At 42.5% G+C, this 26,955-nt stretch overlaps 1 protein-coding gene and 1 long non-coding RNA gene across 11 annotated transcripts in view; one reads left to right on the forward strand and one right to left on the reverse strand.

Annotated features, from left to right (window-relative positions):
- The window catches only part of LOC138985553 (uncharacterized), an 87,950-nt gene that overhangs the window by 33,414 nt on the left and 27,581 nt on the right, over window positions 1-26,955 (forward strand). For both annotated transcript variants that reach the window (XR_011462596.1, XR_011462595.1), the window contains exon 2: window positions 20,208-20,270. This is a non-coding gene — a long non-coding RNA (uncharacterized lncRNA). The remainder of the gene's footprint in view (window positions 1-20,207; window positions 20,271-26,955) is intronic.
- MRTFB (myocardin related transcription factor B) overlaps window positions 1-26,955 on the reverse strand; it is a 291,761-nt gene that overhangs the window by 7,705 nt on the left and 257,101 nt on the right. For 8 of the 9 annotated variants that reach the window (XR_011462594.1, XM_070362295.1, XM_070362299.1 and 5 more), the window contains 7 exons: window positions 17,176-17,310; window positions 15,014-15,261; window positions 9,943-10,075; window positions 8,210-9,205; window positions 6,678-6,815; window positions 4,263-4,421; window positions 3,867-4,004 (listed from right to left, as the gene is read on the reverse strand). Coding sequence is in view for 8 of the 9 variants with exons in the window: in XM_070362295.1 (XP_070218396.1) it covers window positions 3,867-4,004; window positions 4,263-4,421; window positions 6,678-6,815; window positions 8,210-9,205; window positions 9,943-10,075; window positions 15,014-15,261; window positions 17,176-17,310 (1,947 nt within the window). In the remaining variant the exon portion in view is untranslated. The remainder of the gene's footprint in view (window positions 1-3,866; window positions 4,005-4,262; window positions 4,422-6,677; window positions 6,816-8,209; window positions 9,206-9,942; window positions 10,076-15,013; window positions 15,262-17,175; window positions 17,311-26,955) is intronic. The other variant, XM_005906344.3, reaches the window with a different exon arrangement.

Consider the following 26,955-nt stretch of genomic DNA (forward strand, 5'->3'; position numbering starts at 1 on the left):
TGGGTTCTTACATGGTGCTGTAGTCAATATTCTGGCCAGGGTACAGCCATCTCACGGCTGAAGAATGTCCTTGTAAAGGTGACTGACTTCGTGAGGACAAGGTTGTTGACGGGAGGCCTCAGGTTCTCTTTACGTGGGCCTCTGCAGGGTGCTGCTGGACTGTCCATGCGGCATGAGAGCTGGCTCTCTCCACAGCCAGAGATCTAAGACAGCGCAAGCTGGGTGGCTTTATGACCCAGTTTCAGAAGCCACACACCATCTTTCCTGCCAGTTCCATTTGTTAGAAGCAAGTCACTAAGTCCAAGTACACAACATGCATTTGGGTCTAGTTTTCCACCTATTCTGATAATTCCTGCATTTTAACAATTATTTATTCTACTAGTATGTTTTACACAATCATTGATATGGTTAAGTTTGGGTTTATCATTTTAGTATTTGTTTCTATAATATTTGTCCTGTTTCTTGTTCCTCTTTGCCTGGCCTTTAAAAATATTGATCTTTTGGAATTCTAGCTTAATTTTTCTATTTTTAAAAAGCAATCATTAAGTTGTTACTGTAGATATACAATATATACCCTTAATTTTCCATAAGCTACTTAATGTACCATTTCATATAAAATATAAAACCCCAGTAAACATAAAGATCATTGATTTCCTCCATCTTTTATTAGTTATTTTTAAGTATTATAGCTATATATTTTATAACCCCCTCAAGTTAGTGTAAAATCTTATAATACAGGTTTTGTAGTGATGAATTCTTAATTTTTCCTGGTCTGCAATAAGAAGGAAAGCGAACTGAAGGATATTTCTACTTGACAGAGAATGCCGTGTTGACAGTGTTCTCCGGCTCCCCCACCCCTCCGCCCAAGAACTTTAAAGATGTTGCTCCATTCTTTTCATGCTTCCATGGTTTCTGATGGAAAGTCCACTGTAAATCAAATACAGCTGACCCCTGAACAACACAGCGGTCAGGCGAACTGCCCTCCTCCCTTGAGCAGCTGAAAATCCACGTTATTACAGTTGGCTCTCCATACCCGTGGCTCCAGCCAACCACAGATTGTGCAGTGCTGTACTATGCATTTATTGAAATAAATCTGTATATAATGGATCTGTGTGGTTCACACTTGTGGTGTTCAAGGGTCAAGAGCAGTTGTTACCTGTGTATATTGTATTACTGTGCCCTTGATGCTTTCAAGATCTGCTCTTTAAATCTGGCTTTCAGTAATTTCACTATGATATGACTAGGCCATCTATTTATCCTGCTGGTGTTTATTGAGCATCCTAAAGCTATAAACTTTTTTTCATCATATTCATAAAAAATCTGATCAGTATTTCTTAAAATATTTACCTGCCTCATTCTTTCTGTCCTCTCCTGGGACTACCATCCATAGCCATGTTAGACTGTTTGATATGAAATAATAGGTCTCTGAGACTCTGCTCACCTTTTCCTTAATCTTTTTTTCCGTTATCCAGACTTGACAAGTTCTACTAATTTTTCTTCAAGTTCACTTTTTTTTTTTTAAACATCTGCCACCTCCATTCTGCTAAGACAATCTATAATTTTTTTCATTTCAGACTCTGTAATTTTTAGTTTTAGAATTTCCATTTCATTAAAAAAATCTTTTCTATATCTTCTTAACATTCTTTCTCTTTTTTTCCTACAAGTAAATTCTCTTTTGTATTATTGAGGATAGTTATAATAGTTGTGCAAATTCTGTGACTCAAATCAGCTGGGTGTTATTAGTCTTAGCTGATTGCCTTTTTCCTTTGAGAAAAGGTCACATTTTCCTGATTCTTTGTATATTGCCGTGTTGTGAATGGCTGTCATGGATACCAAGTTGTAGAGACTGTATTCTGTTATTTTTCTCAGATGAGGTTTCTTTTATTTTAGTAGGCAGTTAACTCGGGTTGGACCTGAACCACAAAATGTTTGTTGGGCAGAAGATCCAATCTCAGGTCAGATCTTCTGTCTTTAGCTGATCTGCTATGACTCTAGTCCATGCCTGTGTGGTTTAGGGGTGACCCAGAGATGTGGGCAGACAGAATTTGGGGATCTCCTGTCTCAGTTGAGAGCAACCCAGAAGGGGAAGAACCAGTCTTCTGGATTCCCAAGGCATAAAGGCTGTGGTTTTTCTACCAGTAACCTCACCACTTAGCTTGACCCCAGAATAAAAACAGCAAAAACGGAGCACTCATGCCATGGAACTCCCTCTCAGTGCAGACTTTTCCTGGGGATATGACTCTACCTGTTCACTCTTCAGTGACTTCACTATGACCAGGCTTTATAGCTCTTATTTGTGGGAAACTGAACTGGTAGGGCCCAAGTAAGGCCCTAAGTAGTGGAATTGGAAGTCTAAGTAAATGTATTTTAAAAACCTCATAATCCCTAGTTTAATGCTCAGTGGTGTATAGAGAGGAATGAGATAGCTACTCATCCAAACAGAACCTGACTCCCTTAGTCTGTATGCATGAGCCAGAGACAGACAGAGGGCAGGGATTAAAATCAGCTCTTAGGTTAAGGTGTGAGGATGAGTCTGTGTTGTTACATTGATCAACTAAATGGTATGTAGCAACCCGTATGTGAGAACAGGTTTGGAAGGATTTTCTTGAAAACATGCTCCTTCTGGATGGACCGAGGGGATCACAGTCTAGTCCAGCGTCATTTGTTTCAAGTCTTCTTGTGATATCTAAACCGAGTTCTGAAACTCAGCTTTCTCCTCATAAATAAACGCCCCTGCTGAGTCTGGAACTAGAGGAACATCTTACAACTAGAAAAGTTATCTTCCTTTGGTACTAAGTGGATATGAAGAAGCACTGGAAACTGCTTCCTCAAGTCAGCAGTCTGCCCTGGGCACCCTGCTCGCTGTCTGTGAGCGTGCCAAAGTGGGCCCTGTTGCTGGTGCTGAGCAGTGTCTGCAGCTACTCGCTGGGGCAACCAAGTAGGTCAAGGTGGCCGTGGCGTGGCTGCTGCTTGCTGGAGAATGCTGAACCCTCGGCCCCACACACCCTCAACCGTACGTGAAGGCCCCACGGAGTCACACATGGACTGTGGGGGCAAGGAGAGCGGCATGACCCTGCAGGCGCGTCTGCTGTGGCTGTGTGAGCAGACAGTCTAGCTCTGATCCGCACACCTCCTCGTTCACCGTCAGCATCCACGCAGTGGCATCAGGTCCATTCGCTGCAGCCTCTTATGAGGCCGGGGTTCTTCCTTGACAGTGAGTTGAGTTTTAAGCTGAGACAGGCAGTAAGCCCAGGCGTGTTCAGGGTAAGGTCTGATGTGGTTGTTGTCATCGGGCACCCACCTGAGGCCAGATGCTTTTTACAGACAGGAACTCTGCCTTTTCCCATCTCTGGGATAGATATGGTAGGCCAGGAGGGCCTCTGTCCTTCTAAAGTGCGTCTGCTCAATACACGAGCAGAGCTGCTCATGTGGGCTGGCCTGCTGGAGGTGAGGGAGTGGTGACGAGGGACAGAGTGGATGCAGGTGCTGGGTGCTCTAGAAGGCCATCCAGCTGGGAGGGGGTCAGTTTGATGCTGGCCTGACCGATGGTGGCTTTAGGAAAGGGATCTGTATAACACACATGCCCTGGTCACACATATACACATCTATCCTTCACATGACCCGCCTCTGGCTCTGAGGGGAAGTTAAAGACAAACACCGAAACTGAGTAAGTGGGAACTGCAGGTTATGTGGCTGCTGAAAACCCTTGGGAGTCTTCGATGTGAATGATATTTTGATTTCAAATAGCATTTAAAAGGCAAGCAAGGCTCCCAGTCATGAAACTTGTGTCTCTTGGGAGGCAAGGCCATCTAGACCAGGGCTTCAAGCTCAGGAGGACCTACCACGATGGAGCCTGGCCTCCTCACCTCTGGAAGGGAAGACTGGGCGCTGCGCGTCTGCTTGATGGCTTCCTCATAGCGGGGAGGGTCTTTCGTCTTGGGGACTGGATTCCCAAACAGAGAGTGCTGGACCACAAACTGCTGGGGCGGAGGGGGCGAGCCGGGCTGCGGCAGACAGAGGAGGAACCAGTTAGCTGGGCTTGGGCAGTAGTCTGTCCCCGACTGGGGGTGCCGGCGGACGGGGCCACCTCCACTGTGCTGACCGCTAAGCTGCCCCGGAGTAAGTGCACCCCAGGACTTTGGTCTCCCCCCTCACCCTGCCACCCCGTTAATGCCAACGCTCACCTGTACAGGCCCGAAGGCCTGGACTCTGGATGAACCTGTGCCCTGCGCGCACTGTCGCTGCCCAGGGGGCTGGGTTACCTTGTTGGGAGGGCTGGGGCCGTTCTGCAGGGAGGGCAGCGGGGTGCTTCGGGGCTGAAGGACGCTGTTGTTCGCCTTGTTGATAAAGGGCTGCTGCACCGCTGGAGCAGGTGGTCTCTGATAGGGCAGAACTGTACTGGATGCCGAGCTGGTGAAAACCTGTCATGAATAAATATTTGTTCGTCAGTTTGTCCTTTTGCTTTACCTTATAAAGAAAACTGTGTTTTAGAACAAGGCTTAGCAAATCTTTTCTGTGTAAGCCACAAAATGTACAGTTTAGGGTTTGGGGGGCTGTGTGGCCCCCATCATAACTGCTTTGCCCTGGCCTGTGGCCCAAATGCAGCCTGGATGAGACATCAAATGGGGAGGGGCTCAGCACAGCTTGTTCACAGATAGAGGTGGGCTGGATGCGGCCCACCGGCCCCGGTTCCTCAGCATCTGTGGTCCGTCTTGGACGGCAGCGTGTTGTGGGTAGGATTTTCCTCATCTCCTCTCGTGGCTCTTTAGCTCATAACCACCAGGCCCACCTCTCTCTTCCAATCATGCTCCCAGGTGCCAAAGCCACACTTGTCACATTTACACACATCCATTTGGAACATCTTGAATTTAATATGTTCCAAATTAAACCTTCCCCCTTTTCCCACTGCCCCCAGCCTCTGAGGGAAAGTAATTGTTGGTTTTGCCTTTGACACTTAATGGAGGTAAATGGAGCCATCAGTCTGCTCTGCTTTCCGCCCTCAGCACTCACACATCTCAGACACGCCTCCTGGGCTGGGCCCTGTGGTCTGCTGTCCTGATCCAGGTCCTCACTGTCCATCACTAGAAAACTGCCTCTGTGGTCCAGCTGCGCCTCCCTGCCTGTCAACCCACCTCGACGATGAGTCTCCACACACACATGCACACGTGCCCGCCATCGTGTCCCTCCTACACTCACTGGCTCTCCTGCCCTTGGGCAAAATCTAATCTTTGGCTGGTGGCCTGCCCTTCTTGCTACCAGGCCCCCTTTCCTTCCTAACTGAGAGGCCACAGTCAGTTTTCCACAATTCTTGAACATTTCTCCAAATCACTGCAAAGCCCCATTTAAAGTCTGCCCCCTTCTGAGCAGCTCTCTTCTGCTCAGTTAGGCAGAGGTGAGAATTTCTTCCTGTGGAATTACGAAGTTTGTTGTTTAACTCCTCATCAAGAGCCAAAGGTTTTAGGGCCTTTTGCAAATGTATGGCTAAAATGTTATTTTGTAGCTGTATTTCACAGAACAACTGGTTTGCTCATAAGTATACTTTATACTATTGGTGTTCTGAGAGAGAAAAACTTACCCTCTATATTTGTATTTCTTGGGGCTTCCCTAGTGGCGCAGACTGTAAAGAATCCACTTGTGTGAGTGTGTATCCTTCTAAATAGTACAGCTTTTCTGGGTGATGAGGTCTATAGCTATACTTTCTTATCTGTCTGTATACTCTTTTTCTATCTCTTCCTTAAAAGAAAACTTCAGTCCTACCATCTGAACATTTGCTAAGCTTCTCACTGCATTAGACTGTTATTTGAGTAACTCCTTGCTCACTGCACTCCTCAGAGAATATTCCAAGAGAGCAGGTGTGTTAACGTGACAGTCGCTGTCCCAAGAGGTCACTTCTGTCTGTTCCTCCGGTTGACTTAGCCCAGAGAGTCCACAGCACTCTGGGCACATCACAGGTACATCTAATTATCTAGGCTCTTTTATGCTAAAGATTAAAACTCAGAGACTAATCATTCTCCAGGTTTAAAATAGTAAGACCTATTTTCGAGGACTTAACATTTTTCTGGCAAGGAGATGTGCACATAGCTCCCCCTACTGGATAAGAGGGAGTCTGGGTGACACTTGGGACTGTTCAGCAGAACTCTTGGAGAATTCCTGTAGAGGACAGAGGCCTAGGTCAGCGGCATCACTTTAAAGATGGGGAACCAATACTAAAGAGTCCTGCATAAGGCACAGCACAGAGGAAGTGGTGAGCTAGAATGGCAGCCAGACATAGGCTGCCTGGCTCTTACTGTCTGAGAAGGCAGACTCTTAAAAATATGTAAAGATCTTGCTCAAGATAAACATTTCAAAAACAGTCTTTTTCATCTTCAAATATCTTTTCCCAGGACACTTTTCCCCTACAAAATGATTATTTTGAAAAGAAACTTGAAAACCGTAGAAAATTCTTTATATGAAGATTGAAAAACTAGTTTGGAAACTTGGAAGAGGAGCTTAACTGCTAAGATGAGCGATCTTTCAGATAGCAGCCTAATGCCGTCTGACCTGAGGCTCACCTGGTAGGAGATGCAGCATAGAAAAGAACAGGAGCTCCCCACGGAAGAGGCGCCTATAAAGATGCTCACTAAATGCTGAGCGGATGGTAATATGTAATAGAGTCTGTCACTGCCAGCGTCACCCACCTTTCTGGCCTGCTGAGGCTGACCGAGTGTGCGTGCTGGGAAAGTGTCTTGCTTCTGAGGCGCCGCCTGGGCCAGGCCTGAGGACAGGGTGGCTGCTGCTATCTGAGGCTGCGTCTGGAGTCCTGTTTGTGGTGGAGTCTAGGAGGAAAGAAAAACCAACTCAAATGTCCAAATCAAGGTTAGAATGAAGAGTTTAGATGTGGAATAACTGGTCACATGGGGCTCACATCTGAAAAAAAAAAAAGGTAAAATGTTTATACACACTTCAATTCATTGGTACATAAATTTGAACTCTAACTTGAAACCAGAGAGTTAAACACCAGACCAGTTACTTTCATGCTCTTACTGTTTCATAAGTGGCTGAGATTTTCATCTGAAAGTTTGTGGAAAGTCAAAAGAACTGACAGCAGTTCCATACATAATAGGTCAGGTGTAGTAACTTTAGCAGCAGCAAGGAAATCTGTGAGGCCAGACTGTCCAAATTCCTACTTCTGAGCTGCAGCGTCTGTGCTCCCCAGGGGGACAGCCAGCCATGTGCTGGGTACTCAGAGGCCTAGAATAAAACGCAATTCCTTTTCCTCAAACATCACCTCTCATGGAAGATTTGGACAGGAAAACGAATGCTTAGAAAAGCTATATTATACAGCGGACTTTCAGTTTCACAGACACTCTAAAGATTAAACAGGGGAGCCAGAATTTCAGCACACACCCAGGGCCCTTGGGTCGTGCCTTCTCACCCTGGCGTGGGGGACAAGACTGCTCCTCTCTGGGCGGTCAGGGTAGGGGAGCAGGACTCCAGATGGTTTCTGTGGATTGCGGCCCACCTTTTGTTGAAAAAACCTTCCAAAGTCAAGTTGCACACAATGGCTTCAGGTAATGGTTGGCCTCAAAGGAAACTTCATGCTCACCAGTGTTTTATCCTCTGTCAATACCAGGCTCACTCCTGAGTCTGTGCTCACATTCTCCTTAGTTTCAGCATCTTCACCTTAGTGGTGCCTTTCAGGAACTACACTTAGGAGGCAGAGAGTGGACGTGAGAACAGGAGCCCTGCAGTCAGAAGGCCTCGACTGCCGGCTCTGACCTTGGACAAACTATTCAACCTTTCAGGGCCTCGCTTTCCTTTCTAGAAGGGGGCTTTCTCACTTGGGTCTTCTAGGGAAAGGGAAGATTAAATGAAGCATGCCAGCTAAAGTGTTATACTTGGTGCTGTGCCTCGAACCCAAGAAGTACCCAGTGACAGTCACTGCCATCATTATGAGAATGGCACTGGTATTCAAACATGTCTCCACATGCGACACTGTGTTCATTAAGGGTGAAAGGCAGCAGGAAGGAAAGGCACCCGTTTGATTTTACTCTGAAAACTGTGTTAGCTGTCCACATCTGCGAACAACCCCCGACACATGCATGCGGTTCCTGCCACCTGGCAGCCTGACTGGGATGCATGTATGAAGCAGCTCGGGTCTGTGCTCACCACGAGCCGTTTCTGGGTCAGGCAGGCTGTAAGGCAAGGAGTTAGAAGACATGCTTCACACCTGGAGCTGGAGGCTGCCTGCAGGGAGCTGCACTGAGGTCACACTGGAGCCCTGGATGGACACAGGGAGCAGCAGCTGTGCAGTTTGCGTGGTCAGTAAAGCCTGCGGCTGAGCGACCCCGGCGGGCGGCTGGCCCTGGGAACTCACGTAAAACTGTGGGACGAGGCTCGGTGGCTCGGCCGGGGCCACAGGCACCTCTTGCTTGATCACTATGGCCTTTTTGGCAACAAGGGACTGGCCGGCCACTGGGCCGGGGCCATCGGGGAGCGGGGCCTCGTCCTTGGTGGCGGAAGCAGTGGGGCCCCGCGTCTGGTCGGCCTTGGAGACCGAAGGGGCAGGGGTGCTGGCCGGGGGCGGGGGCTCCAGGGGCCGCTGCTGCTGCTGCCCTCGCTTCTCCACCTCCAGCTGCATCTTCAGAACTTCCACAAGCTTCTGCTCCTGCTCCAGTTTCCGCTTCAGCTCCTCGATCTGCTTCTCCTTCTCCTGGAGCTTGCGGTCTTTCTCGGCTGCGTCCAGCTCCAGGGTGGACAGCGTGCTGCTGGTGGGGCTGAGGCTGTCCTCAGTGCTGGTTGCCCGCAGGGGCGACGAGCACAGGAACTGCGATGGGGACATCATGGTCATGATCTCGGTGAACGTATCAGCCATGCTCGTGTCCTCAGCACTGAGGCTGGACTGTTCGGAAGGTGCAGGTGAGATGGGCAGTGGGGAGCTACCGCTGTCCACATGGGCCACGCTGCTGCTGCTGGCGGGGGGCAGCTCTGCCTTGAAGGTGGAGCCTGAGCTGGTCACAGAGTTCTGTCGTGTTGTCACTGGCAGGGCCACGGTGACTTCGGGGTTGCTGGGGACAACGGCGGGTGTGGGCACGGCTGTGACGCCACCGGCAGCAGGGCCGCTGCTGTTCACTTCCTGGTAGGGTTTTAGGCGTTCAATGAGGTCCAGTTTGGTGCCTGACACAGGGAGACCCCTTAACTTCAGCTCTGTCTTCAGCTCCGATACCTGGAAGTACAAATCAATCAGATCGCTTTTTTTGGTGTTACGACCTTCTGACAAATCTATAGCACACCTGTGTGCTGGAAAAGGTGCCTACATCTGTCAGACAGCTCTGTATGACTGCGTGTAAGTGTGACAGTTTTTTTTAAACACACAAAAACACAGAATTATAGACATAAAGGACCTGAAAGGCCAGTGACAAAGCAAGGGTTATTAGAGGCTAATTCCTTTGCTACCTCAAAAGATTTACTACCAGAAATGATAACAGTTACATTTACTGTGTAACTGCCATGGGCCAGACAGTGCCAGAAGTACTTTACTCTTTCAGTTAACCTTCACATGAGGTGTAGATATTATTATTCCCGTTTTACAGATGGGGAGAGAGGGTATGTCACTGGTCCAAGCTATCATAGATAACAGAAGGCTGCGTAGGGGTGGAACCCAGTAAAGAGGGTCCTGGAGATGGTGTTCTTAACTGTTACATCTTCCTCTTCTCCCAAACTTCGCAACAAGCAGGGATGAAGGTGCTTGCTCATGGCATCTGCTCAATAAATGGAAATTTATTACTGGTCATTTTAAAGGAAACTTAATGGATGTAAAAAGGAAGTACTTCTGTAATGGTTATCCTCGTGCTGGTAGAGTTGAAGGCCTATTAGAAACTGCCTACATCTGCTGGACAGATCTGGCATAGTTTACAGTTTTGTGGTTCTTACGGGTGAATAAACCCCATTTGCAATGATCACCTTTAGATCATCCAAGCTCGATGGCAGAGGTCCTGGCTTTCTCACAGGAGCAGGTGTATTCTGTCTTGGTGTGTTAGATGTGGTAGTGTTCAAAGCTGGATTCCCACTGTTGTTGTTCTTGTCATTGAGTGGCCTTCAAAAGAAAAAGAAAATCAGATTTTCTAATAAAATGATTTCTGGGGTTGACATTGCTCCTGTTAACAATCTGTGAACTTACAAAGAGAAAACTACCTGGTCATGGGTTGGCTGACTCAATATGGAAGAGATGTCAGTCAAATTAGACCCCATTCAAAATCCCTGCAGGTTTTGTCTGTCTGCTTGGTAAAAATTTGGAAGATGATTCAGAGCTTTATATAGAAATGCAAAGGACCAAAACCGGCCACGGCATCTTTAAAGAAGAAAAGCAAAGCTGGAAGCATCATACTACCAGACAGCAAAATTTATTACAGAGCCAGTTACGAAGATGCTGCTGATGCAAGGACAGGACAACAAATGGGAGAGATCAGAAAATCCAGACACAGATGCTGCGTACAAGGACAAAGGTGACACGGCAGTGTGGTGGGAAAGGGTGGTCCTTCCATCAGCGGTAACGGGCCAAACTGGATAGTCAGTCACATGAGAAGAACAGGGCTCTTGATCAGCCCCTAGCCTCACGCCATCCCAAAACCTAAATGTGAACTGGAAAACAAACTTTGAGAAGAAAACTTAGCCTAGTATCTTCATAGCTTTTGATAAGCAAAGATTTCTTAGGACAGAAAAAGCACTCAGATATCTTTCAAAGGGTTAAAAACCAAGCCCCAGGAGAAGATGTTTGTCATAACATACTTCTGACAAATGCCTCATCTAGAATACACACAGAAGTCTTGCAAATTATTGACAGTAAGAAAAAGAAAAACCTAATGGGAAAATCGTGAACAAACACAGCACAAATGGTCAATAAATATATGAACGAATGCTTAACCTCATCAGGTATGAGGAAAATGAAAACCACAGCAAAACAGCACTGCACACCCAGCAGAGCTGCTGCTGTAACATGCAAGACTGACACCACCGAGTACTTGGAACAACCACAGCCCGCATACACAACTGGGAGAAGCAGAGTTAGTACGACTGTTTTGGAGAACAGTTTCATAGTATCTACTAAAGAAACACCATACCCATCTGATCCAACAACTCCATTTCTAGATCAACACCTGACAAAGCCACACGTATGTGAACCAAGAGATGCAGCTTAGGAGATTTACTATGGCATAATTCATCAGAGGCCCAGCTGGAAGCAACCAGCTGTCCCATCAAGAGGATGCTGGGTGGATGAACCATGAAGTAGCAAGAATAAGAATTAACTGCTGCTGTTTGCACGAATAAAGATATGACTCACAAACACGTTGAGCAAAACTAATCCATGGATTCCAATCAGGGAAGTCACTAAGGGGGGATGTGAGCCAATGACAATGGAGCTGACAGTGTTCCTCTTCTTGATGTAGCAGTGCACTTTGGCATTGGTTTTCACTTATAATTTATGGACTTCTCTAACTTATACATTTTTAAAAGCTTATTTAAAAAGTGTTGGTGAATCTGTTATACTTTCATAATAATCCCCCTAAACTTTTCATGTTGAAGCCAGGTCCTTCCAATGCCTTCTGGCTGTGATACGCTTGGCAACAATGGCATTTTCTTTTCTGGTTGGTTGATACTCATTAGAGAAAGGTGCATGTGGTCACTGACGCTCTACAACCAATTCCATTGCAGCCTCAGGCTTAACTGTCAGTATAAGCTTTGGTACTGAAGCTTGGTACCGAAAAGATGTTGAATTCCATGTCCTGAAACAGGGATCTGAGGTGACGGTGCCTCTGGGGTGAGGTCCATGGCTGGATGAACTTTCTCAAGTAAGTTTCTAAGAAGCCTGTGTTTGAAGCCAGTGCTGGCCTTGTCAACAGCTAACTCTTGACTTGCATCTGAGGCTTTTTAAACCTGCCTGAATTATGATGAAATTAAGTACTTGAAGTATTTGATATGAAGTATTTTGAAGTTTGGATGAAATGACAAATATTTAAAAATATATCACTATTCTTTCTAAGAGTCAACTTTTAAAAACCGTATTTTCAAATTATGAAATCATTTTAATCACTGTTTCTCAGCCTTATGTTCATTACTCTCCCCCAGAAAAGCTCTCTAGATAATTTTTCTAATCACTCTCTCTGAAATTTTAATACCATAGATGTACTATATTCTCATTCATGTACATAGGTCTGTGCTTTATTACATAAAAACTGTAAAATGCTTCCAACTTTTGCTCCTTTGTGAATGATATCTTCTCCTTGAGAATGCATAATTTAAATTTTTAAAAATTAATGTATCTTTGGCTGTGCTGGGTCTTCACTGATGCACATGTGCTTCCTCCAGTTGAAGTGGGGGCTCCTCACTGGGGTACTTTCTTGTTGCAGAGCACAGGCTCTAAAGCAAGAGGGCTCAGTAGTAGTGGCGCGCAGGCTAGCTGCCCCACGGCATGCGAGATCTCAGTTCCCACACAGGGATCGAACCTGCGTCCCCTGCCTGGCAGGTGGATTCTTAATCACTGGACCACTGGGGAAGTCCCCATGGTTTAAATTAATTATTTTATTCATGCTGAGATTCTATAATACTCATTAATATGATTAACAGTATAGTGTTTAATTCAGTTTTTAAAACAACAAAAATAAATTGGTTTATTTTTTTCCCAAATCAACAGAGGGGAAAAAGAGAGGAGGAGGGTGGATACCTGATGAATGTAATCACTGCGTAGTTGAGGATCTTGAGGTCCAGACACCTGCTGGGACCCTTCCCTTCTGTCAGTAAGTGGCCATGTGGGAACTAAAGCCCCATGTCTCCAGGCTCCTGCTCCTCCCAAGATACCAAAGGGCTTTGTTATCAGTAAAGTTCCACCACTGTGGGCCCTACACAACTCCCACATTTGGTTTCTTATACTGAATTTTGGTAAAAGGAAACAATGTGTTTGAAAACATCTCCATTCTTAGGATCTGGAGATTAAACAAAACTGGTGTTCCATTTCCATCCGGTGAAATAAACACAGAAATGACAGCTCCTTCCTCCTCTGAGTTCTTGGGTCTTTTTGGATGACGCTTTCTTGGGGCAGGTGGCTTGGTGACTTCAGTGGCAGGAGTGTTTGAGGAGGAGGGAACTAAAGCCTTCATAGAAAGACAAAGAACTTTCGCATTTGGGTGCCCCCCCAACCCCAGCCAGATGTTTTCTTCCCATCTGCAAAGCTGGCCCCACACAATTTCTTACATTACAGAAAGGATTATTTCATGGCTAGACACCCCCTTTTACTGGCTCCTCAGTTACCAGTTCCCTCATCAGGGCTTGGGGGCAGTCCTGTCGGCCCCTCTGAGAGTCGCTGTGAGGAGGGTGCTGCTGAGCACTCGGCCGGGGCACCGAGAGCACCCCTGCTGTCCTCCTCCCTCATGGGGTCCCGCGGTGGCAGGCCGGGGGCCGCCTCCCCGGGCCTGGATGAAGCTGTAAAGCAGCAGTGCTTTGTCTTTGATGCTCGTCCAGTTCTCTGGCCTTCCCTGGGTCCCTTCCAATGTCAACAGCTCTCTCGGGCCTGCCTCCTCTTAAAATAAAAACATGCTACAAACACTCTTTTCTTCCTTCATCTCTGTTGCCCTGATGTTTCAGATTTAAGCATTTCACAGGAAGGTCTGAATGACTAATAGGTCTAATCTTCCTCAAGATATTTGGGTCTTCAAAGAAAAAAGTGAATTGATAATTCTTAGCATATGAGGAGACTATTTCTTACAGAGAAGCTTTTTAGTAAGCCTTAATCCTTTTCTACTCCTAGAAATTACGGGCTCTCCATGGAGGAAGGCTTAGCCTACGTGTAGAAAACATAGGCTTCTACAGATCACATGATCATAAATTGAGTGGTTGGATCAGAGTATAATTTTTTCCTTGTCATGAGATTTTGGATCTTTTTCTAGAGTTTATTTTCTCCAGTTGACTTTAAATACTTCCTTTTTCCTGAAAAGTGAATGAAATGAAGGACAGAGACTCTGTATTTTTATCTGTTTTCCAGAACAGTGTTCTGAGGATGTGTAACCAGTGATTTCCTCTAGTACATAATCAAAATTAGCTGTGGGTGTCCTGCTGTGAGAATTCAGTTTCAGAAACTATCAGGACTCACTCCCTCTGTCCTTCCTGCTTGGGCTCAAACTTTGGGCACATGTTCCTTCTTCATAGTTGTTGGTCACTGAGACCTTTTATCGTCTTTTGGGACTCCTGCCACCTGCTCCTTCCTTCCCATTCTCAGTGTCCCTTCTTATTCTTGTATCTGCTTTATTGCCAAGCTTCTAACTGGCTTTCCTACTTGCAGACTCCCCTCCAACACTGGCATCAGACTGTTCCTTCTTGCATTTTGATTTTACCTTGTCACCATGGTCTTCTGAAACATCCACCATATCAAGATTAAAGTCTTCCCCCCCAAAAAAGTCTTCCCAACTTCACATTTCTCTAGACATTGGCTCTGCTCAAATCTGCCTTCTGCTTTAAAAATTAGTCATATATGTTACTCAGGCCATTTTTCTCATCATGCAATATAAACAGGCATTGTTTGCTCTAACGTCCTCTGTATTTGTACTCAGACCATTCCTCTTGGTTTGGAAGGGTCCTTCCCAAGTTTCAGGCCCTTTCCCTCCTGCCTTTTCCATAAAACTTTTCTTGACCGCTCCAGCATTTATGCTCAACTGTCTTTTTAATTTAAAGTGCTTATACCAGGTTTACACTTCTTTTGCTTTTCTCATAGCATCTAATATTCAAGTAAATAAACAGGCAAATCTTTCCTGGATGAGTAACTGTGAAAAGTTGTTTCTAACTTGAAAAGTTCAGAACCTGTTATAGAGGACAAAAAGTGAACTGGAATGCAGACTTTTCTCACTATGTGGACTTCTGACACTATGAGCTTCGATGACAACAGAATGAAAACAATTGCTGAGCACAAATAAATCATAGCATCCCATCTTCAGACACTAAGGGCTGCTCATAAAAACCACAGTGAACCCAGTTTACGAAGCCGTACTTGAGTGGCGCGGGCAGGATGGTCTGGTAGTTGTAGTGCTGCTGCTGCTGGCTGAGGATCTGCAGCTGCAGGAAGAGCTGCTGCTGCTGGAGCAGCCGGGCGTAGTTGGAGTCCATGTGCGGCTCACTCCTCTCCCCCTTCTGATCTGGCGGGATGTACTGGTGGTACTTCAGCTTCTTCACCCGGGGCTTGGGGTCTTTGCACTTTTTGCTGCGGTGTTTGTCGTTTGGATTCTTGGGATGGCTTTGCTATTTTCGAGAAAAAGAACATTTTAAGAGAAAGCAGTCTATTCTACTGTGTGTATATCTGATTTGAAAAGAAAAAGTAACGCACCTTGAAAATCGGGATTGCCTCTCTGGAAAGCAATATACTAAACACATTTCAGGAGCTGTGAGAACATTCGTGTGCTCCTAAGAACTTCTGCTGCGTTGTTCCCTTAGACTAAGGGCAAGATGCTCAGTTCTGCATCATCTATGCAAGTTCAACAAACATTTACTTTGGGTCCTGTGTAGACACTGCCTACTGCTTACATATTATTATCTCCTTGTGAAAAAACAGGCTTCACACTAAACATACAATAGGGAAATGATTAAGTATATTTCACTTAATCACAAATATAACTTAAATCTTTTATATTCTGTAAATATTTTGTGATCATTAAAATCTATGGTGAATATATAAAAGCAGAAAAGTGCTTCTAACTGAGAATAAAGCAGAATATAAAGCTACCAATTTCCATGGCAAATACACACAAAAAATGCTGAGTGATATGAACATGAATTTAAAACTTTTTTTCCAAAACATTACATTTTTATTTTGAAAAATGGGGTGTGAGACCCTGTCTTATGGTTAAGAATCAGATGTCTCTTCTGGGTTTTCATCTCCTTCATTTATAAGTTATCAGATCAGTTTCTACTTTTTAATATTCATATTGTAAGATAAATTCATCTTTTTAAAGAATGGTCCACAAGAACACAAAACAAGGTATAGGAAACTGTTTCTGAGAGGCTTTAGGTACAAAGACACAATGGGGGTTGTGGGACAAGGATGCAAGAGCTGATTTTATTGGCTCAGTTGCACAGACACTCTGGAATTTGTGGCTCCGATACTAAGTGATGGAATAGGGTGAAATACACTGATCTGTGCCCTGAAGGCACGGACACCTGGCCACACAGAGGAACCAGCCTGGAGTAGCAAGAGCCTTCTCTCCAGGAAGACCAAGGACAAACAGGTCCTGGGGACAGAGGGGAGTGAGGAACACACCCAGGCTAACTGCCTCCAAGGAGGAGCACTGCAGCTAAGTGAGAGGGAAGGACGAAGGCCAGACAGGGATTCAGAGACAGGGTCCTGACCTTGTTACAGCCTCCTTTCTTTGGGCCTTGGTATCCTCACCTGAAAGGTGCTGAAAGGCTAAGCTAGCTCTCCGAGGTCCTTTTTTAGTTCTAAAAGCTTGGGATCTATGTTCTGCTCGTTTTGGCAAAAGCCACATCTGAAATGATTAAACTATTCCTCAGGTTATAACTCCCCCTCCTTTATCTAGCAGTTCTAAATCCACATTAAAAAACTATTTTGACCAAGTAAAATGCAGGGAACAGTGCCATAAATCTGCAGCTTCTCTGAAGAACAAACCAAGCTGTATCAGGCCAAATCTACTAAACAAACAAACAAAAAAAAGGTATTTTCTTCTTGAAAACCTTTAACCTGTCACATAATATATCTCCAATACTGCTGAATTTGACCTTGTGTATAGACGTTTGAAATCACATTACCATTACAGACATCTGTGTGTGAGACTCATGAATCCCAAGTGCTAAAGTCTCTCTCTTTGTTTCTTCCCCATGAGTTTCATCTTACTGGCCTGGGTGGAAGCTGAATTGGGAACTGTTGATAAAATGATTTCTAAACTCTTTCTGCGCTGCTGCAGTCGTTTTATACAGACTGAATTTTATTCTATTCTTCTGTGACCATCAAACGAGAGGTCATTTGTTAAAGGTGGAGGTTTCAGTTATGAAAGCTGGGGTGAGCCAGTCCTTCTGAGGTTTTGTTTTCAAGGCTTGACTAAAAGGCAGGCTCTGGACATAGCCTCTGTCCTCCGTGCTCAGGGCTAGAGACCACAGTTGAAGGTGACGTTGCTGAGGGTTGCACGCATGTAGGGTACCTACCTTCACCAGTGCTGGCCCAGGCTTCGCTGAGGATGTAGTGCTTGGGGGGAGGACAGGTGCTGTGGACCGTGGCGGGGGCTGATCTGCAGTAGGAGTTTTCAAGAATTCAGGAACTGCTGGGGACACTGGAGTAAACTGGTGGAAAAGGCAGAAAGGAGACAAGTCTGTGAAATCATTAACAGTGAAAACAGAAAAGCTAGAAAAGAAACAGAAAAATATAGTATTATGTCTGAGACCTAGATGGTGGAATAACTTGCTTTACATCCATTGAGCCAACGATTTAGTCTTTGCCCTGACAACAACGAAAAGCTAAAGCTAAATAAGGCTGGATTCACAAAACTCTAGTGTTTTCTCAGAACGATGGTCAGAACCACCATTTTTTGGCAGAAAGAAAGTCCCAAACTCATAAAAATTATCAAAACAGGACACGGTACTCAAAAGGCTTTTTTGCCCTATAGGTCACACTAATCTGGGCTACTTCAGACGTGATGCTTAGTCGTCGTTACTGGCCCATGACTCCCCTTGATCTCACCCTAGGTGCACTGTCAGGCAGCCTCTGGTAAGAAAGCTTCCGTTTCTGGTAGGTCAGATCCATGCACGTGTCCTTAAAGGTGCTAGACAGCTTCTGTTCCCGTTTCCAAACCTGATTAGTGCTCTTGTGAACCACCGCCTCCCAGTTCTTGCAACAGAAGAAAATCTGAAGAATATATACTAATAGGACTGACCTGTGCATTGACAGTCCCCTCACACTTAGAGCAAGAAGTGAATTTGTTGCCTAGGCCAAATTCAGCAATTACTGAATCTCACTTTGGGGTCATATATTAATAAAGGAAGCCATCAGCAGCCCCAAAAAACTATTCCCACCAGCAATCTTCTGTAAGTACAGTGTAAGTATTCATTTACTGGAAAGAGTAACATTTAAATCAGTTAAATGTTGCATATTGATTACTACTTGGACCTTGCCTTAAGAGAAAATGTCTTTATCATTTCTATTTCCCTGAACAACTCTCAAATTCATAACAACAATCAAAGTCAGTTCTCTTGTTGAAGTATTCGGGTTTAAAAATAGCAAATTGTATTTTCCCTCCTTAAAATAAATGACCTGAAAACTCAGAGGGCTATTAGCAGCAAGAAATATGAAGCTTGGCACATACTGCCTCATCTGATCTGAAGTTGCTCAGTCATGTCTGACTCTTTGCAATCTCATGGACTGTGTAGCCTGCTAGGCTCTTCTGTCCATGGAATTCTCTAGGCAGGAATACTGGCGTGGGTTGCCATTCCCTTCTTCAGGGGATCTTCCCAACCCAGGGATCACACCCAAGTCTCCTGCGTCTCCTGCATTGAAGGCAGATTCTTTACTGTCTGGCACATACTAGTTACTCAATAAATATTTGTTTAATGGGTGAATGGAAGTTCCTGGTGGCGTTACTCATACTGGGTCACTCCAGGCCCGAAGAGCCTGGGAGATGTGGGTGGGTGCAGTCAGGTGTCCGTGCCCGTGTCACTTCTCTCCCTGAACTGTGTTTTCACTTTGTCATTAATTTTCATTTATAAGTAACTATTAGTTAACAGTAAATGTTGACGATACAAGACAACTTTTTAAAGGTGGCCACACTCAATTTCATTTTCAAACAGAAATGAAGGGACTCCTCCATGAGTCTTGACACCTATGTTCCAGGGTGACTTCTGTCCCCAAAGAGCCCTGAGATGGCTGGCTCCTCAGTGAACCTCTGACGTGCAGTGAATGATGATGACCTGCTGATCCCTGCTTTATAGAATGTAGCTTTATGTCACCTATTTCTCTTTCATGTCCTTTTTTTTGTTATTTTGGAAACGCGAATACATATCTTTGGGTCAGTTTTCACACAGGGGAAGAACATTCTTTGGCTATTAAATAACTGGCATATGAAGCAGAACCAGATATTTGAATTTTGAAATATATATATATATATAGATTTCCTTGCAGATAAATTCTACTAACCTAGTAAGCTGTTTTGCCAGTCTAGCCCCTATTGACTGATATGATAGTAATGATTTATTAGACAACAGTCTTAGTAAATGTGGTATCAACTGTAATATTTATGAAAATGAATGGCCTCTATTTCTAGACCTCGTCTGATTGACTTCCGCCTTAGTGCTCCCATCTTTTAGCTTTTTTGGCATTTTAGTTTGACTCTGCTATCTAGAAAACCACAGACTCCCTCCTGCATAACTCAACTGAGATAAACTGATTGTTAATTTTACCTAATGGGAAGATAAATTCTGGTTAAAAAGGGAGAAATATCTAAATGCTTCTTTACATATTGCTGGTCTTTTTTATGTGCCTTAGAAAGGAAACCTCCACCTCCCCTACGCTCCCATCTTCCTTCATATATCTAGAGGTTGGAATTCCAGTGGCTAGAATTACCCCAAAAGTCTCAATATTACAATTTTTGAAATGAAAGTATTCCAAAAAGGACTAAAAGAATATCCAAGGCATAGAGGATACCACACTTATTTTGTTCCACAGTAAATTGAGCAATATGTTAAAATCTTAATGCTTCATCAACATCAAGATCTAAATTCACCTTATGGACTATTAAAAATTTAATCTCAAAATGATTGAGAATCTTTTCTCCAAAAAAAAAAAAAAAAAGTTGCAAACTTTGCCTTGTTTTATTGGATCTGATACACTGTTCTTTTCACAACTTCTGGTCTCGTGACAATGGTTGTAATTTTAACATGAAATATCAGGAAAACATTATTTTTTAATGATGGATATTTACACTCTACATAAAACTCAAAAGAAAGCACTTCAAATATTAAAGACTGGAGAAGGAAATGGCAACCCACTCCAGTATTCTTGCCTGGAAAATCCCATGGACGGAGAAGCCTGGTGGGCTACAGTCCATGGGGTCGCAAAGAGTTGGACTCGACTGAGTGACTTCACTTTCTTTCTCATATTAGAAATCACTATAGAAAAGTTTGCTACAAAAGAAAAAAGTAAGTTCAGAGCAAGTGTTTAAGCTGATTAGAGTTTTATGATGTTTCAGGTATCTGCACTGGCTCCTTCTGAAAAGACGATACACTTGCCAAAAACCAATCATTTGTCTCTGGTGAGTTCCTTTTTCATTAGAATTTCTTTATACAATCTGGAGAGGTAGAAACTAGATATTTAAAAACAAAAGTGTTTTGTACTGTAGACTTTAAATCTACAATAAAAGTGTTTGCAACTTAGGATGTAGCAGAGATCTTAAGAGGACAATATGCAAATAAGAGATTCAACATGCAATTATTCTTTAAATTTAAAGCCTCAGATAAAATGAGTCAAATACAAATCAAAAATATATGCTTTGTATATTTACCAGATGGATAGTTTATGTAAAATTCCAGCTTTGTTAAAACAGATCACCTTACACTGACCCCTTGTTTCTGTATTACATAGCTGTAACTTTAAGCATGTCATTTGTAGAAAAAATAGCTGAAAATTAAAATCCACTGGCATGGTAGCTTGAGGACGTTCGGGTGGTGCTTGAATACCTGGTAGTAGTGAGGACTGACATGCGTCACTCATTTTAAAAAATCTATTATTTTTAAAAATAATGGTAAAATATATGTAAGATAAAATTTACCAATTAAAGCATTTTAAAGTATGTAACTGTATGTCATTAAATACATCCACACTGCTCTGAAGCCATCACTACTATTCGTTTTCAGAACTTTTTCATCATCCCTAACTGAAACTCTGTGCTCATTCAACAACAATATTCCATTCTCCCCTCTCCCCAGCAACCACCATCTACTTTCTATATGTATAAATTTAACTACATTTAGAGTGGAATCATACATCTTTCTTTTTGTGGATGGCTTATTTCACTTAGTATAGTGTCCTCAAGATTAATCCATTTTGTAGCTTGTCAGAATTTCCTTCTTTTTTAAAAATTTATTTATTTCTTTTAATTGGGGGCTAATTACTTTACAATATTGTAGTGGTTCTTGCCATACATTGACATGAATCAGCCATGGAGAATTTCCTTCTTTTTAAGGCTGAGTAATACTCCACTGTATGTATACCACATTTTGTTTATCCATTCATTTGTTGATGGACACATGGGTTACTTCTAATGCTGCTAGGAGCATGGGTGTACAAACTGATGTTCAAATCACTGCTTTAGTTCTTTTGGCCATATACCCATAAATGAAATTGCTGATAAGGTAATTTTGTTTTTAACTTTTTGAGAAACTGCCATACCATTTTCTATAGCAATATGCACCATTTATTTCACAATTCCACCAACAGTGAACAAGGGTTCTAATTTTTCCACATCCTTGCTGACAACCTGTTAATTTCTGTTCGTTTTGATATTTGCTATTCTAATAGTATGAGGTGATATCTCATTGTGGTTTTGAGTTGAATCTCTAGCCATTAGTGTTGTTGAATATCATTTCATTTGTTAGTCTTTATATATCCTCTTTGAAGAAATGTTTATGCAAGTCCTTTGCCCATTTAAAAATCAGTTTTTTTTCCCTGTTATTTGTGAGAGTTCTTTACATATTCTGAATATTAGCCCCTTACTGGATACATGATTTGCAGATTTTTTTTCTCTCATGCTGTGGGTTGCTTTTCACTCTGTTGATAGTGTGCTTTGATGCAGGTTTTAATTTTGATGAAGCCTAATTATCTATTTATTCTTTTGTTGCCTGGTGTCATATTTAAGAAATCATAGTCAAATTCAGTGTCATGAGGCTTTCTCCTATTCCTCCCCCTCTCCTCAGAGATTTTAACAGTTCTAGCTCTTATGTTCTGGAGAAGGAAATGGCAACCCACTCCAGTGTTCTTGCCTGGAGAATCCCAAGGACGGGGGAGCCTGGTGGGCTGCCATCTATGGGGTCACACAGAATCGGACACGACTGAAGCGACTTAGCAGCAGCAGCAGCAGCTCTTATGTTCAGGTCTTTGATCATTTTGAGTTAATCTTCATATATGGTGTTAGGTAAGGATCCAACTTCACTCTTTTGCATGTGGACATCCAGTTTTCTTAACATTGTTTGTTGAAAAGACTGTCCTGTTTCCTTGAGACTGGGTGACCTTGACACTTGATCTTAAAATCATTTGACCATATATGTGAAGACTTATTTCTGGGTTTTCAATGCTGTTCCATTGGTCTATGTGTCTCTTTATGCCTAAACCACACTGTTTTGTGATTGGGATTTTTATAGGCATTGTACTGAATCCATGGATTGCTTTTCAGTAGTACTGACATCAGCACAATGTTAAATTTTCTAATCCATAAGCATGTCTTTACACTTGTGTGTTTGGTTGACTTTTTGCAGTGATTCCTTTCTCATTTCCTATAGATAAACATCCTATAGATATTTTCTTTGTTGTTACCATGTGAATTACACGTAACATCCTAAAGCCATGACATCTAACTTATATTGATACCAATCTCAGTTATATACAAGAACTACTTTTATAGCCACACCTCCCCACTTTGTATTATTATTGTCACAAATTACATCATTATATATTATGCAGTTATTAACAGATTTATAATTTTTTGTGCATCTGTTGCTTAAATTGCTTAAATCCCATAGAAAATAAAAAGTGGAGTTATATACAGAAATTATAATAACACTATTACTTATATTTGTCCATGTATTTACTTTTTACCAAAGAACTTCATGTTTCTGAATGGCTTTGAGTTAACTGTCTAGCATCCGTTCATTTCAACTTAAGGACTCTCTAGCATTTCTTACACGGCAAGTGTAATGATAATGAACTCCTTTGATATTTGTCTGGCTTTGTTGTTTTAATTTCTCACTCAGTTATGAAGGACAGTTTGGCTGATATAGAGTTCTTGGTTGACAAATTTTGTTTCAGCACTTAAATATATCATCCAAATATGTCTTCTGGCCTGCAGTGTTCTTCTGAGAAATCCACTTATATTTTTACTGGGGAATTTCCTCTTATATGCAACAAGTGACTTTTCTTGCTGCTTTTAAGATTCTGCCTTTGACTTTTGATAGTTTGATTATATAACGTGTCTCAGCATGCAACCCACTCCAGTACTCTTGCCTGGAAAATCCCATGGACGGAGGAGCCTGGTAAGCTGCAGTCCATGAGGTCGCTAAGAGTCGGACACGACTGAGCGACTTCACTTTCACTTTTCACTCTCATGCATTGGAGAAGGAAATGGCAACCCACTCCAGTGTTCTTGCCTGGAGAATCCCAGGGATGGGGGAGCCTGGTGAGCTGCCGTCTATGGGGTCGCACAGAGTTGGACACGACTGAAGCGACTTAGCAGCAGCAGCAGTATGAATCTCTTTGGGTTTATTCTCTTTGGAGTTCATTGAGCTTCTTGGGTTCATAAGTCCATTTCTTGCCTCAAATTTGCAAAGTTTTGGGCCATCATTCTTAAATTAATTTCTCTGCCATAATGCCCCAATGGATCAGCTTGATGGTATCTCACATGTCCCTTAGGCTCTGTTTACTTTTTTCATTCTCTTTATCCTTAGACTCCATAATTTCAAATGATCTGTCTTCAAGCTTGCTGTCTGAGTCTGCTGTTGAACCCTCTGATGGACTTTTCAGTTTTCAGTTAGTGTATTTTTCAGCTCCATGAATTTTTAAAAACAATTTTTGTTGATATTTTCATTTTGTTCATATATTGTTTCCCTGATCTCTTTCAGTTCATTGCTTGTGTTTTCCTTTAGCTTTTTGAGCATGTTTAAGACAGTTATTTAAAGTCTTTGTTTAGGAAGTCTGACATGTTTCTTCAGGGATAGTTTCTAGAGGTTATTTTGTTGCTTTGAATGGGCTATATTTCCGTTGCTTTGTATGCCTGTTTTTTTCTTTTGGTTTCATCTTTGGTTTAAAATTGGGCATGAGAAAAAACATCCACCTCTCCCAGTCTTTGCAGACAGTTGTTGAAGACCTTAACTAATTTTATGGGCCTCGCATGTCTTCATTTCCCAGAGTCTCATCATGACTTCTCTGGGCATTAAGAGTTCTATTGTATTCCCTCAGTTTGGAACATCCCCTGGAGAAGGAAATGGCAACTCACTCCTTTGCCTGGGAAATTACAAGGACAGAGGAGCCTAGTGGGCTACTGTCCACGGGGTCACAAAGAATCTGACAAGACTGAGCAACTAACACTTTCATTGCATTCTTTGATCTGTAATCTGCTGCCCTCAGGTGTCTGTGGGTCTGCGGTTACTCTACAGTTTTCACATGATAATGGCTCCTGCCACTACCTTCTATAGCTTCTGCTAGCCTGAGATCCAAATTATGCACTTCAGAAACTAGTTCCTCAACTAGCCCACAACAGGCCAGAATACTGCTAACAAGTTCTGCTCCATACCTTCCATCCTGAGGGAGGGAACTGGGTACTGGGCGACTTCCTCTGTGCCGTGTTAAGGGTGGGAAAGGATGAGTGAAAACACCATGGCGTGTTCTATGTTTCTGATGTGGCTTTTTCTTAATTGGGTGTTTGGTTGATGTAGATCTCTGACTGGTTTCCAGAGCTCTATACAATCATTTTAGCCTATGGTTTACTTACTGCATCTGTGAGAGAATGAGGGCCTGGACCTTGCTTTGTTGATGTGTATTATCTTTCACAGTGAGATAGTGGTAAGTATGCAGATACTTGTGTAATAATCTCAGTGTGAATCTATTCATTTAGTATTTCTGATTTTTTAATGATTATAAAGTAGAACCACATAGCAGAAGAGTGATTAGTCAGAGGACCAACTATTCTAATCATTAATGAATTTGTTACTTTTGGTGGTAACTTCATAACAATTTCATATACTTTAGGATCAACTTTGGAAAACCTAGAGCCAATGTCCACTTTTTAAAAATACAGTCCTCTTTATAAAGTTGTCACATATTATTTATTATATTCTACAGAATCACGTGGAATGTCTATTACAACCTTGGTGTGACCATGTTGGTGATTCACAAGTTAGTTAAAGTACCTCTTAGGGGGTCAGAATGTGAAAGTATAATAAATAATAAAATTACTGTTATTCATTTTTGGTATCTGAACTATGTGAGATTGTATAGTAGACAAAAAAATGTTATGTATGTACTTCTTAGGCAATAGAAATAATAGTTGTCACTATCAATCATAACGGGATAACACAGGATGATGTGCTGGAAAAGTATCACACTGTTGGCCTAATTAGAACTAAGTCATTAGTTCAAATCCTATACAGGCCAGACAGATGCTTTTTCATGACATCTGCCCCAGATAATACATGCGAAGTAAGTTGTTCAGTGCCTGAACGACACTTAGGCGCTCAGCAAACGTTGGCCATTATTTTTATCATCTCAATTATATTCAATAAAGATTTATTAATAAACGAGAAAGGCCTATTCTGCATAATGCACTATTTTAGGCACTTTCCTGTTGGTCACAGAACTGAGTCAAGAACTGGGATGGAAAACAATTTCACAGTTAACGTTGGAACTCAGCTCAAAACTCTATGAATAGTGGCAGACTCCTTCCTCATAATATGTAAGTTATAAAAAGCATAATTGAAGGAGTAATAATAGAAATTACAGTTAATGTCTTTGATGTTCTACTCAGGCCTTTATTGATAAATATTTGCAAAGAAAGCTAGTCTAACTTTGATTATTTACTATATGTGTACCTGGGCTTACATATTAGACCTTGCTCATTCTCTTTGTTAGCTTAAACCTAAAATTTCTGTTATCTGGCAAATGGTCATCTACCTGAACATTACTTGAAACAATGGGAAAAAATATTTTACCAAATTCCCTTAAGCTTGTCTTCTTGAAGATACAGAATAAGAGATGAACAAGGTTCCTTTCAGTACTACTTTGAATTTGAAAATGAACACAGATCCTGTCAGATCATACTTACAGTTAAACATCTGGGTGTTTATAATAAATGATTATTTAAATGACTTAAGAAATCACTGAGAGAAAAAAAGTCCTCCAGTTAAAAGGACCAGTGTCACAGCTCCTGGTACACACGTGTGGCTTGCTGGTCTTAATTTTCTACAGCTTTCCATTGTTCAAGAGTTGCCTCAGCGTAAAACAGAGCTCTGGTATGTGATGTGTCATTTATTAATATTTTGGCAAATTCCTTTCCAGATGTACTTTGATCAGAATTAAAAGACAAAAGTCCAAGGAAAAGCAGTTTTAGTCTCTTTACAGACCACACAGAAATACATATTTCAAAGAATTTACATCTTGAAGGAAGGATGTAGTGGTATATTGTTCACATTGTGAGGTCATTAGCTTTTTAGCACTGGGATTGTAAAAGTGCCTGAAAAATGTTTTTTGTCTAGATGTGTTAAAAAAATTTTTTGGAGGAAATGTTTCTTTTATTTGAATACTTTTCCTGTAGGACTTAAACTTCTGGTATCTGTGTGTTCTGAAAAAGAATTAAGGAGACTATATGTCATGAGACATTTTGCAATAAAGCAAGGCATATAGAAATCTTGAGCCTAATTTTCTCTCAACTAATTATCCATAAGTATAACTTTTAAAGAACCTTAAGGAAATTCCCTGAATAAGTCTTGGACTTTATATGAGGCCAAGTAAGAAAAGAATTGAACAGGAAAATTAGAAAAATGTGTTTAAGCCACAGAATTAAATGTGTGGCATAAAATGATGATCAATCACCATATGAGAAAAACCTGGTTCATTGGTAAACAAGTGAAATCTATGTTAGAGCCACTCAAAAGTATAGTCTGTGGACCTCAGTTACCTGCCAGTGACAAGCACAGAAGTCTTAGGAAAGCTGATGTCACTCCACTTTTACTTTA

This window comes from Bos mutus, chromosome 25 (assembly GCF_027580195.1).
Source record: "Bos mutus isolate GX-2022 chromosome 25, NWIPB_WYAK_1.1, whole genome shotgun sequence".
Lineage (NCBI taxonomy): Eukaryota > Metazoa > Chordata > Mammalia > Artiodactyla > Bovidae > Bos > Bos mutus.